At 46.4% G+C, this 13,331-nt stretch overlaps 1 protein-coding gene and 1 long non-coding RNA gene across 3 annotated transcripts in view; one reads left to right on the forward strand and one right to left on the reverse strand.

Moving 5' to 3' along the window:
- The window catches only part of LOC127040189 (uncharacterized), a 65,650-nt gene that overhangs the window by 26,146 nt on the left and 26,173 nt on the right, over positions 1 to 13,331 (forward strand). The window contains exon 5 of one of the 2 annotated variants that reach the window (XR_007771400.1): positions 6,115 to 6,342. The exons of the other annotated variant lie outside the window; for it this stretch is intronic. This is a non-coding gene — a long non-coding RNA (uncharacterized LOC127040189). Of the gene's footprint in view, positions 1 to 6,114; positions 6,343 to 13,331 lie in introns of those variants that run through there. 2 annotated transcript variants of the gene reach the window in all.
- Positions 746 to 13,134, reverse strand: LOC127040173 (tetraspanin-33-like). The gene is made up of 9 exons (XM_050934019.1): positions 12,901 to 13,134; positions 12,090 to 12,237; positions 11,685 to 11,742; positions 10,665 to 10,789; positions 7,923 to 7,997; positions 7,305 to 7,400; positions 6,081 to 6,221; positions 4,855 to 5,016; positions 746 to 3,436 (listed from the first exon to the last, which is right to left on the reverse strand). The coding sequence occupies exons 1-9, from the start codon at positions 12,906 to 12,908 to the stop codon at positions 3,341 to 3,343; spliced, it is 909 nt and encodes a 302-aa protein (XP_050789976.1). The 5' UTR covers positions 12,909 to 13,134; the 3' UTR covers positions 746 to 3,340.

Here is a 13,331-nt window from a genome sequence, read left to right on the forward strand (position 1 = left end):
ACCTGTACAGTGACCTCTGAAGCCTGTGATGTGGCTCCAAGTAAACTACAGGGAGGACAGACGCAACACACAGGGGAAGCTGACAAGAAAATTTTAATATTATGCAAGAACTAACTGACTATGCAGTGTCAACAATGACCAGGAAAAAAAATAATTATTTTATTTTGGAAAGTGATATGACAGCTGGACTCCAGTGTCACAAGATGACTCTTACAGTTTGGATTCTACTGTACAGAATGCAATCTGCTTGTTCACATATTTGTCAGACTGTGAGAGAACTGGCCTTGCACAGGGTCACTCCCAATTGCACATTTCAACAGTACATGGGGTACAATGAGGAGGAAAATGCCCTGCCAATAAACTCTCACCAGCTGGAGTTAGCAGCAAACAGACTCCTTCACTCCAAGCAAATGTATCATATTTCCAACAACTGCCAACTAGAAGTTCTCAGTCTGTGGCAGCATCACCCACTAGAGGCTCCCAAATTTTCATGAGCCTGGAAAGTTGTAATTGCTGCTGAAGGAAACTGGTAGTTTTCAAATGCAAAAGGTGTTTGGTTCCATTGCCCTCCACCCCCCAAAAGTTTGAGTCTGTGATCATAAAAGGTGAGGATTGCTCAGTGAATGGGAGCTGGATGCTCTTAACATGATTGAGCCCTTTAGCACCATGACAAATATATATATATATATATATATATATATATATATATATATATATATATATATATATATATATATATATATATGTATATAATCCTGAAGGTTCAGCTCTTCAAGAAACCATTCCTGGCAATAACTTGTATGGACACCATTAAATTAGGCTTGAATAAAGACTGGGAGTGCATGGGTCATTACACAAAGTAAAACTATTTCCCCATGTGTATTTCCCCCACACACACTGTTCCTCACACCTTCTTATCAACTGCTGCAAATGGACCATTTTGATTACCACTACAAAAAGTTTTTTTCTCTCCTGCTGGTAATAGCTCACCTTAACTGATCACTCTCATTAGGGTGTGTATGGTGACACCCATTGTTTTATATTCTCTGTGTGTGTGTATATATATATATATATCTTCCTACTGTATTTTCCACTGCATGCATCCGATGAAGTGGGCTGTAGCCCACGAAAGCTTATGCTCAAATAAATTTGTTAGTTTCTAAGGTGCCACAAGTACTCTTGTTCTTTTTGCGGATACAGACTAACACAACTGCTACTCTGAAATCTGTATAGTTACAGTACATGCAAATATGGCTGAACACAGAGCCTGTAATACAAATCCCCCAGGGACTGCACTAGCCAGTAGCCTCCAATGACAGGGACTTTGTGGCTTTAAAACTCCAAAGAACTGGCACCTCATGGAAAATGGGGGAAATCTTTATTATGAAACAGTTCTTTCCCTTTGGCACATTCCCCATTAGTTATTACAAGGGACTGGTCCGTGTAAACAGATTCACAATTTCCCTGCAGCAATTGCTAATCGTCCCACTGTGATCAAAGCCCCCAGAGTGTGCTATCACAATCATAGAAATGTAGACCTGAAAAGGACCTTGATAGGTCTTCCAGTCCAGCCCCTTGAACTGAGGGAGGACCAAGTAAAGCTCTCCCATCCCTGATGTGTGTCTGTCCAACCTGTTCTTAAAAACCCCCAATGACGGGGATTCTACAACTTCCCTTGGAAGCCTGCTCCAGAGCTTAACTATCTTTATAGTTAGAAAGTTTTCCCTAATATCTCCTGAGCTGCAGGTTAAGCCCATTTCTTCTTGTCCCACATTCAGTGGACATGGAGAATAGTGGATCACCATCCTCTTTATAACAGCCCATAACACATTAGAAGACTGTCATCAAATCCCCCTCCGCCATCTTTCTCAAGACTAAACATACCCAGTTTTTTTAACTTTTCCTCATAAGTCAGATTTACTAAACCTTTTATCATTTTTATTGCTCTCCTTGAACTTTCTCCAATTTATCCACATCTTTCCTAAAGTGTGGCACCCAGAATTGGACACAGTACCCCAGCTGAGGCCCCACCAGTGCCGAATAGAATGGGTCAATTACCTCCTGTGTTTTACAAACAACACTCCTGTTAATGTACCTGTGATGGAGTGTACAAAGCTCACACTGGGCCTGAAGGGGTTAAAGGAAGCACCACCACTCCAGACCTGCAGCCCATGCTCCAACTGGAGAGGCACCTTAAAACTTAAAAGAGAGCAACGTAGCTCAGAAGAGGGAGGCTGGGGAAGAAGACAGACCTATCCTGTGGGCTCCTGAACAAGGGTGCCAGAACAGCCTCCCTGTGAGGAATGGGGCTACCTGCTGAGCCTAGTTTGGGCTGAAGGTTTAGTTGTCTTTTCATTTTCTTTTATCATCTTATATAGGACTTGGAGGCATGTGGGGAGATAGATGGTAGGAAATGGCCTACGGGCAAAGTGGAGGGCATTCCAGGGTGCTGGACACTGTTGGCACTCATTGGACCCTGGGTAAGAGCCTGGTAGAGTGGGAGGGACCAGGTTCCCCTACCAACTGCCCTTGCTGCAGGAGGAGTGTAAGGTTCTTTCCACCCCACTCCCTCTCTAGTAAGGAGAAGGCAAGGACATTGAAAACCCTGAGATAAAGCCAAGTCCCATACAAGGGTTAGGAACTGGACTGAAAGGCCTTCCTGCAGGGAGGCAAGACTGGAAACTAGGTGGGCTATCCACCTGCCTCTCTGGGAACTCTGTTACAATACCCCGAAATGATATTAGCATTTTTTTACAACTGCATCTCATTGTTGGCTCATGTGATTTGTTATAACTCCCAGATCCTTTTCAGCAGCACTAACACCTAACCAGTTATTCCCCATTTTGTAATTATGCATTTGACTTTTTTCTTCCTAAGTGTAGTACTTTGCACTTGTCTTCACTGAATTTCACCTTGTTGATTTCTGACCAATTCTCCAATTTGTCAAGTTTCTTTTCAATTGTAATCCTGTCCTCCAAAATGATCGCTAAAACAACCAGAGTACTCTGACCACAGATGGAGAATAAGCATTAGGAATCTCAGAAACGAAAGATCTGGTTTTGTGCAAATGTCCATGGCAATAAAACAGTGTGGGAGGAGAGAGTGAGAGACCCATCAGATGATCCCATCAGGCAGCAAGGGTCCTTTCCAAGCAGCAGTTGCCTCTGCCTCAGATGCACAGAAAATGCTTTCCAGTGTCTGTTCATTCACCTGGGGCATGAGCCCTGGTACCCTCTGGAGTATTCACAGTGTTTCGACTGAGATCTCAGTTTGTTCCTTCTTCACAGACTGCACCAGTGGCAATAGAGACCATGCTGGGCTCATGCTGGGAGCAACAGACTTATTTCTCGGGGCCTCTCCTCCTTGTGCTTTTCCGTTTCTGTATGATAAAGTCAATCTGGTAAATGAGCATCACGGCCATGGAAAACACGAGAATCTGGAAGGGAAAAGGAAGTCACTAGGGCTGGATTCACTGACACCTGAAAGCAACATCCCTGAGGGCTGAGAGCAGGGGGAATGCAGGGAAGGGACCACAAAATCCTGTAATTTACCCTCTAGACAAAACCCAAGGTTCTGGTGCCAAGGACTGTGTCCCCCACTGACTTTCATGGTTGCTGCAGGAGTTCAACACCTGTGAAACTCAGGCTACTTGTTTAGGTGCCTAAGCATTATTGTTCATATGTCACTATATTATTAGTACTGTATATCTAACTATGGATTTAGGTGTTAGAATCATGGAATATCAAGGTTGGAAGGGACCTCAGGAGGTCATCTAGTCCAGTGTTTCTCAAACTGGGGTCACCACTTGTGTAGGGAAAGCCCCTGGTGGGCCGGGCCAGGACAGTTTGTTTATCTGCCGTGTCTGCAGGTCTGGCCGATCGCGGCTCCCACTGGCCGCGGTTCACTGCTGCAGGCCAATGGGAGCTGCTGGAAGTGGTGGCCAGTAAGACTCTCGGCCCGCACCGCTTCCAGCAGCTCCCATTGGCCTGGAGCAGCAAACCGCGGCCAGTGGGAGTCGCAATCAGCCGGACCTGTGGACACAGCCGGTAAACAAACTGGCCTGGCCCGCCAGGGGCTTTCCCTGCACAAGCAGCGACCCCAGTTTCAGAAACACTGATCTAGTCCAACCCCCTGCTCAATGCAGGACCAATTCCCAACTAAATCATCGCAGCCAGGGCTTTGTCAAGCCTGACCTTAAAAACCTCTAAAGAAGGCGATTCCACCACCTCCCTAGGTAACCCATTCCAGTGCTTCACCACCCTCCTAATGAAAAATTTTTTCCTAATATCCAACCTAAACCTCCCCCACTGCAACTTGAGACCATTATTCCTTGTTCTGTCATCTGGTACCACTGAGAACAGTCTAGATCCATTCTCTTTGGAACCCCATTTCAGGTAGTTGAAAGCAGCTATCAAATCCCCCCCTCATTCTTCTCTTCTGCAGACTCTTCTGTTAACGTTAGCCACCCAAGTTTGAAAACTTTGTATGGAGGGGAGTGGTTATCATTCATAGAGCTAGCCAAGCAGATTCTTGGCTTTGTTTGTACTAGAAAAATGCACTGGTTTAACCACATTTATTTCAAAATCAATTTAATTAAATCAATTAAAACTCCTAATATAGATGCATTTCTATACATGGAGGTAGTTTGCATCAACGCACTTGATATTAGTTTAGCTTGCATTAGTAAGTTACCAACTTAACTTTTGCTTATGTTAATTTAGCTTAAATCAGTTTAAGTGCATTGCTCTTGAGTGTTTGCACTGGTTTAACTCGATTAGTTTTTAATGGATTTATTTAAACTGATGCACTTTTCTAGAATAGACATAATCTTAATGCTGTTACAGCCTCAGTTACCTCCAAGAAAAACAGTCCTGTTGCTAGCCCTGCAACAAGCAGCAGGTTTCTCTGCCCCCAGCCAACAATCTTTTCCAAGCAGCCCTCAATGTATATCAGACTCTCTGCTTTCCATGATCTCAGGTTCTGGGTCCCATAGCCACACATGCTGTTGAGAACACTCTGCAGGGAGAGAAGAGTCAGCAAGAGTTTAGCGAGTGAGGAACAGGATCTGCTCTTTCTCCCCTGAAGTAGTCACCACATGCCTGACCCTGAGAGGAGAGGAAGGGGACAGGTGTCCTGATACAAATACCTATCAGGAATGGTATAGCTCAGGGGTGGCCAACCTGAGCCTGAGATGGAGCCAGAATTTACCAATGAACATTGCCAAAGAGCCACAGTAATACATCAGCAGCTCCCCGCCCCTCCCGCCCACCGGCAGCCCCACCGATCAGCAGCTCCCCCTTCCTCCCAATCAGCTGTTCTGTGGCATGCAGGAGGTTCGGGGGTGGGAGAGGAGTGAGGGCACAGCCAGCTCAGGGGAGGGAGCGGGAAGGAGGGGTTAGGGGCAGGGCCTGTGGCATAGCCAGGGGTTGAGCAGTGAGCATCCCCTGGCACACTGTAAAGTTGGCACCTGTAGCTCCAGCCTCGGGGTCAGTGCCTATACGAGGAGCTGCATATTAATTTCTGAAGAGCTGCATGTGGCTCCGGAGCCACCCCTGGGCTAGCTAATACTTAGTCCTGCCATGAGTGCAGGGGACTGGACTAGATGACCTCTCGAGGTCCCTTCCAGTCCTACAATTCTGATACATAGTGATGGGCCCAATCAAACAACCAGAACAGAACACTGCTTTGTTCTTGGTGGTCTCAGCAGCTACGTTACAGACAGGCAGCATGTTAAGTGGTTAGAACAGGGGATTTGGAATTGGGAGATGTGGGTTCTGTTTGCATCTCTTCTACAGACTCACTGTATAGTCTAAGTAAAGTCACATCACCTTTCTGTGCCTCAGTTTCCCTAACCCAGTGGGGATAATGATACTGACCTCACCTTGCAAACTGCATTGAGATCCTGACATGAAATGTTATATAAAGGCAAAGTACCTCTGATACTTTCCTACTTGATCTCTTTGGCTTTATTTTAATATGTGTCCTTAGCTCCCAACCACATGCTGCAGTGGAGATTTTTTTAAAATAAAAACCTAAAGAAAAAAATTTTAACCAGAAAAATGTGGCCAGATTTGACTTACAGTAATGGCTGCCTCTTGATCTTTTTGGCTGCAGCAGGAGAAAGGCACAGCACAGCGTTCCAGGCTGGGGTTGGAGTCTTGGCACTCAAAGTAAATATTCTGGGACCAGTCCTTGTAGGAATGTACCCCACAGCACTCAAACTAAGAGAGTGAAACAGAAGGAGGACCTTGGAGTAGCTGCTTGTTTACACAGGGCCCAGGTATGCACAGGACTGTACGGACAGGAGTTCTGAGAATAGCTGTGAGATAAGTTACCCACGGGTTGGAAAAAACTGTCCAGAAGACCCCCTACAATCCAGTAAAGGAGAACTGTAATCTTTGGAATCTAGTCAAACTCCCCCACGGCCTCCTCGGATTACCAGTGTCTGAGCAGCGGCTGGAACAGGAGACAGGCCCCCACCTCTGAGACTCGGTTGACTCAGCCATCTCTCTCTCACCTCTCTCATGGGTATTTACAGGTAGACTCTGAGACTTTCAGGGGACTTTAGGAACCCAATTTGGGAGGGAGAAGCAACTGTGTCTTGTGTTGCAAACAGGGAGCAAAAATGAGATTTCCCTATATTGGCCCATGGTGAATTTGACACCATCAGCTCAGGATTAAACAAAGACTGTGAATGGCTTGCCAATTACAGAACCAGTTTCTCCTCCCTTGATTTTCACACCTCAACTGCTAGAACAGGGCCTCATCCTCCCTGATTGAACTACCTCATTATCTTTAGCTTGCCTGCATATATATACCTGTCCCTGGAAATTTCCACTACATGCATCTGACGAAGTGGGTATTCACCTACGAAAGCTCATGCTCCAAAACGTCTGTTAGTCTATAAGGTGCCACAGGACTCTTTGCTGCTTTTACAGATCCAGACTAACACGGCTACCCCTCCGATACTTGACACCATGGTGAATTTCACCCTGTTCCCAGCTGCCCTGGTGAAAGTCACAGCTGCTGCCTGGAACACAAAAAAATAAATGGAGACCATTCTCCTTCCTGTGGTTTGAGGAGTGGAGAAAACACTGACTTGAGCACGGGGCCTGGCAAGACAATGGGAAGCTGGCTATCAGGGACCTGGCTTTAGACTCCATGTGTATGTGAGGGTCTAAGGCTGGCACTGAGATCCCAGCACTGACTGAGGATCTGAGACAGGGTATGTTTGGCCATTTGCCTTCACTAAAATAATTAAACAGCAAGGCATGATACACATCTGAGAGGTGTTTTTAAATTACCTTTTTCTGTATATAATCAATAAGGTTCTGTAAATCTAGGTCATCCCTATAACCGGAAATAGCTTTCCCCATCAGAAATGCTGCTTTCTCCAACACCTGCAACACACACAGACAGTGCAGTTGTCAGCATCTACCAGGCAGATTCATTGACTTTCAGAAGCTCCCCTTGTCTTCTGTTTCCTGCACTTTGGGCCCAAGTCTTGTCTCTGGCATCTGGCCTCTCGGAGGCACCCCTTACCTGAGCATGTCACAGGGACAAATGCAAGTGAAACCCAAGTGGCTGCCTTTTTCCCCATTTGCCTCCCAAAAAGTGCAGATGGAGAAGGTTGACCTGAATCCTGTTGGCAGCCAAAGTATAAATACTCTGCATATATACAGCACACTACACTATGCATTCAGATGTTACCTGATTAATCTTGACAACCACACAGTCAGGTAGATGAAGTATTAATGTTCCCATCTTCCAGAGGGAAAACTGAGGCAGGAAGGGGCAGAGACTTGCCCAAGACTACATAGGGTGTTACTGACTTCTAGATCTGTGCTCATGCAACTATATTGCCAAATGCAACTGTCTAATTCAGCAGTGTCAACCAGCTTTGGAGTTGGCTTTGCAGTTACCATGCTGGAGAAGAGAAATCCCAGGACAGCAGCCACGATCTGGAGAATGAGAATGATCAGTAAAATCCAGGCAAACTGAAAAATGAAGGGGTGAGATCATCAGAACAACCTGTATAGCAACCAGTTCCCCCCCTGCCAGCATCGATGCAAAAGCCCTTAGAGCAAGAGCTCTGTGGGGCTGGGGTCATGTCCGTGATGTGTCATATACATTTGCCCTGCTGTGTATGTGTGTTAATACTCATGCCCAGAGCTCCAATGACATCATCCTCCACCTCCAACAGTCCAGAGGAAATCAGATGTCAGGTGCAATAAACCAGCATTTCCCCTTCAGTAATACCGTATCTTGGGGGCTCTCAAGGCACTGGGGCCTGCGTAGGACCTGTTACAAACAAGACAATCCCTGGAAACTCCAGAGATGCGCCCTGTGCAGGAAGGCTTGGAAAATCTAGTTCCATATTCTGCAAGAGGACACAGCAGCTGAAACACTGCAGAGAACACAGGGGACAAGCCTAAGACCTGGCTGAGCAAGGGAACTATTTAAATTATCAGCCCCTTGGAGAGACCAGGTCTGATTATGCATAAAAGGCTGTCTCCTGCCTGCACTACACTGCAATTTTTTCAGGTCCCAGCCCTCCTTGCAGCAGGAGGGCTGAATGTGAGAACTTCCAGGCAACCATCTGGATACCAGTGTTATTACAAGATATGGCTCCCCATCATAGCTAAGTGGTACTACTGCTGGTAAGTGTCACTACCCAAATGTACTGGAGAGAGTCAAGTCCCCTGCCTACAAGTCCCAGCTGAGGAATACAGCATGGGCTAGAACAGAATTTCCTCCTGGCTGGTTTTCCCACAAGCCTCCCCGCTTCATTTGCAGGTGAGGCTAGAAGAAAATGATTAGAATGTTTTAGACAAAAATGCTCCAGTACCTCTGCTATAGCACTGGTGATGGAGCTGAGATTGCCTGTCCTAATGGAACAGGCACTGACTCCACAGTCAGGTCAGCATTTTGGAGCAAGCCTCCCAGCCCAGATTAGGGCTAATGGGGCTTGCACTAGTGTTTTAAAGATAGTGTTAGCGACAGCACTTTGAAATTGCAGTTTGGGCTGGGGCTCAGCCTCCAGTGCAAGCTCTGTTCTCCGAAACCTGTCAGCCTAGGCTGGGAGACGTACTCTGACTTTGCTGCCACTGTGACTGCCCTATTAGCTGCGTTTTGTAATGTTGTAGCTGTGTTGGTCCCAAAAAGATGGGTGAGGTAACATCTTTTATTGGCCCAACTTCTACTGCTGAAAGAGACGAGTTTTCGAGCTTACACAGAGCTCTTCTTCATGATTGGGAAAGGTACTCAGAGTGTTACAACTAAATACAAGGTGGAGCAGGTTGTTTAGCATAAGGAATTACATGTTGTAAGAGGTCATTCAAGGTGAAGTTGGCAGTTAACATATCTGTTATCATAGCACAAAAAGTCAGTGCATTATAGATTGTTGTATTGAGCTATAAAGCCATGTTAGCTGCTTGGAAGGAGCCTTAGGATATGGCTACACTACCCACCAGCGGGCAGCGATCGATCCAGCAGGGGTCAATTTATCGCGTCTAGTCTAGACGCGCTAAATCGATCCCCAAGCGCTCTCCCATTGACTCCTGTACTCCACCGCTGCGAGAGGCACAGGCGGAGTAATCGGGGGAGCAGCAGCAGTCGACTCACTGCAGTGAAGACACTACAGTAAGTCGGTCTAAGTACGTTGACTTCAGCTACATTATTCATATAGCTGAAGTTACGTAACTTAGATCGACCCTGCCCAAATGTTGCTGAGTGTGATTTGAGGGCTCAGAAGGTCAGCTCAGAAGCACATAAGGACACTGTGTATTTTTTAATTGTAGCCGATATTCCAGGACACTGTTTGGAGGGGGCCAGTATTTACCCAGCTATAGTGATAAACATTAGCTGACACCTGAGAAGGAACCTTTCCTTTTGTATTACTGGGAAATTTTAAATCCTGTCAAGCGGGAATTTTTGTTATTTGCAAATGAAAAGAACACACCCTAAACCTCTTCCAGCCACATTGGATTCCATTAGCTACAAGAAACGTGCAGTCTCCAAACATATCAGACACACCTTCTTGCATTGCACTGATGTAGCATGTCTGTGCCTCCAGACACTCCGCAATGAAATTATTCCCAAGATGACCTCATACCAACACCTGGAGGAATGTTACATTTGCAAACTCTGCAAAATTCCCATAAAGGCAACAACTGTGGATTCTGATGGGCATATATTATAAACAACCCTTTGACTTGGGACAAATAGTGTAAATGGCAAAATGTTGATGCAAATGTGAAAAACAGGCCACATTAAAGGGTGACAGAACTGGCACAAGCCACCAGATCTTTTTGCTTGGTTGTGCAGCCAAAGAGACAGGTGGGGAGCAGAAGTTATGAGTCACGATGGCAGTACTGCCATTAGTGTGGTCAGGAATTCACTGATTTTTTTTTCTTTCTCCTTGCTGTTCATGCAGTCGGTGAGCTATTTTCCCACTAGCTCAGTAACATGCTAGTACTTCCTGTGCCCCCCTTCAGCACACACTTAAGGGACTGACAAAAATTGATCTTCTAATGCAGGTGGAGCAATTTTACACTCCACTCTTTAAGGCACTCTCTTTAGGCAGGAAGTTGCCTAGTAAGAGCAGCCCAAGGCACAGGGATCCCTATCAGATAGAAGAAATCATCCCACTAGCCTCTCCTTACAATTTTCAGCAGCACAGGCAGGTCACGCAAGGCTCCTGTACACCCCACAAAGGTGATGCCAAACATCAGGATCCCCACTGTAAGCAGGATCAGTGAAGGATCAGCGAGGAGCGAATCCACAGCACCTGGCAGAAATTGAAAAACACGGCAAAGTAAGAAGTTAGCGCAAGCCAAATCCTGCTCCTTCTTCTTCCCCTCAGAGTATCAAGAATGGCTACGAGCTCACAGAACGCTGAGCTGGACAAGTTCCACATACCAGCCTTCCAGGGCAAGCCCCAACCCTCCCCTTGAAACACATTTCCGCCCTGCACTCGTCAGTTTTAGCCACACCTTCTCATCACAGAGCTACAGGATTATAAAACATTCACCAAATAAAGCTCTGCACTACAAGGTGGTCTAGGGTGCGGATGTTTAATTGATGAACACATTTGTCACCTTGGACTGTAAACCCTTCTGGACAGAGGCCATGTTTTCTCTATAGTCTGTACAACACCAAGCACGCAGCTAGTGCTCAGCAAATACAAATGGCACATCGAAGGGAGGGGGAATTTGTGCTTGGAAGTTTATTCTCCAGCCTTGAAACTGTGAAAGGCAATGAAGCCTCAGGTTCATGGCATTGGTGGAAGGAGCTGAGCTCCCTCATGAATTTACTTTCCAGAGTTCTCAGACATTCATTAGGCTGCACCGCCTTATTTGATCCATTTGTAATTTGTTTATTGAATATTGCTGAACACTCAGCAGTCTTTGAGGCTGACAAATGTACATGGTTATTAATAATCCTTCTCACCCTGGTAGATCCATCAAAAAGATTGGGCAACACCCTGCACCACCATGTGGGAGTGACATACAGTAATGATTTCAGAGGGTGATTTGAAAACTGTCAGCCAGAGATGGACCACAAAGCTCATCTCCATGCTGTACTGGGAAGAGAGCAATGACTGCACAATTACCCTCCAGTCACTTAGTTAGCTTTATCTAAACTCCAGCTTGGTAACAGGAGAGAGAGGAAATGGTACTTACTTGCTTCTTTAGAGAGTTTGGCATAAATGCCAACTGCAACCATGAGCCCACTGGCCACCTAGGAAGGACGAATCAGAGACAAACTCATCATTTTGCAAGAAGAAAAATCCCCAACAGCATCTAATCCTGGGAGCAGGAGACATTTGCCTAGCCAGAGAAGAGAAGCAGGACTTGCAGCCTGTCCAAGGGGTGCCCAGATGAAGGGATACCAGAGGGCAAATTAGCAATTTACAAGGGACCTGCACCCTGCAATCCTCACCACAGGGCCCTAGTATCACAACTGACCAGACTGACTCTTCACTGGGATGACTTTGAAAGTGGGTTTCCCTGCAAGCAGTGATCTTGCTGCCCAGCCAGTGTCAGCCCCACCCTGGGAGTGTCAGCCCCAGCTCCAGTCAGACTCACCCAGAAGAGGTAACAGGAGACAAACAAAGTGTATTTGATGAGCTGGTTTGTTCTCATGGTTCCTGTCGGAGTCTCTGATAACAGCGCACCACTCTCCCAGCTGTGGAGTCCGTTTCTCTGCTGATTCTTGGTGCCTGGGTCATGTGCTCTAGGGAGTGTTACAGGCACAAAGGGAGAAGACTGACATGTACAGTCAGGTTTGCCACATGTTTCCTAGTGTAAGTCACTTACCTGTTTCCAGCTGTCTTGCAGCTGCAGTCGGACAGGCTGACTAGGCAAAATAAACTCCTGAAATGAAGACCTCAGACACGCTGAAAGAAGAGGAGGCCAAGGCAAGGAGAAGCCCTGCAGTGGGCAGCATTCTTCCATTTAGGTTATTGAGAGTAGGAGGAAGAGAAGCCATTTGAAAAGAGATTCTGCCCAATCTGCCTGTGAAATGTCAGAGGAGACAGGAAGAAACAGGTTTAGACTAGATTCTATGCATCAGAGAGGCAGGTTCCCAGGAACTGGAGTTCCAACCCCTTATTCCTTGGGTATGGCTCACCGAGAAGGAAGAGTGCTTGGCAACTGGAATGAGGAGAGAGGCACTTGGAATGGGAACCCTGCGAGAACTCATCCTTCACCCCCACACGTAAAAAAGAGAGAGACTCCTACAATTTTTTTTTTAATCAGCCTTCAAAGTAAACACAGTGAAAGGTGCCACATGCCCAGCACTGGAGACAGACAAAATTTCATCAGAATTAAGCAGTACATGCAGTGGCAGAATGGGCTTCCTCTCACTGAGCCAGCCTGCACTCCTCACCAAACATACCTCTCCATAGCTGGGAACCTTCACTTATTCCTGGTCTCCATTCCTTAGGCTCATCATTCTGCTGCTGAATTAGGTCATCCAGGAGCTCTTGAGTTCTAGGCTCAGGAGGGAAGTGAGCAGCTAGGTGCTGGAGTAGGCTGGGTCAGGGGGCACTCTCAGTATTGCTGAGAAGCCATTTGCAGATGTATTGGGCATCCCAAGACTGGCCCAAATGTTCCAGGGAGATGAGCTCTAGCAGAGGCTGACAGAGCAGATGTCTCTCCACTCCAAGCTGTGCCGTTGCTCACGTGACTTGGAGACCATGCACCAGGTGGCACCATTGCATTGCACCCTGCAGAAAAATGAATGCGGGGGCCTGAGATCTTATTTGTCCTCCTTAAGAATTCCAAATCGGGCTGTTTTGTAAGAGTCTGAACAAGGGTGAGTGTATG

This window comes from Gopherus flavomarginatus, chromosome 24, assembly GCF_025201925.1.
Source record: "Gopherus flavomarginatus isolate rGopFla2 chromosome 24, rGopFla2.mat.asm, whole genome shotgun sequence".
In the NCBI taxonomy this organism is placed as follows: Eukaryota; Metazoa; Chordata; order Testudines; family Testudinidae; genus Gopherus; species Gopherus flavomarginatus.

Excerpts from the sequence above, each read along its gene's own strand:
- LOC127040173 (XM_050934019.1), bottom strand. Across the intron at positions 10,790-11,684 it reads CAAACTCTCTAAAGAAGCAA|GTGCTGTGGATTCGCTCCTC; the intron begins GTAAGTACCATT and ends AATTTCTGCCAG. Across the intron at positions 7,401-7,922 it reads GATTTCTCTTCTCCAGCATG|GTGTTGGAGAAAGCAGCATT; the intron begins GTAACTGCAAAG and ends TGTGTGTTGCAG.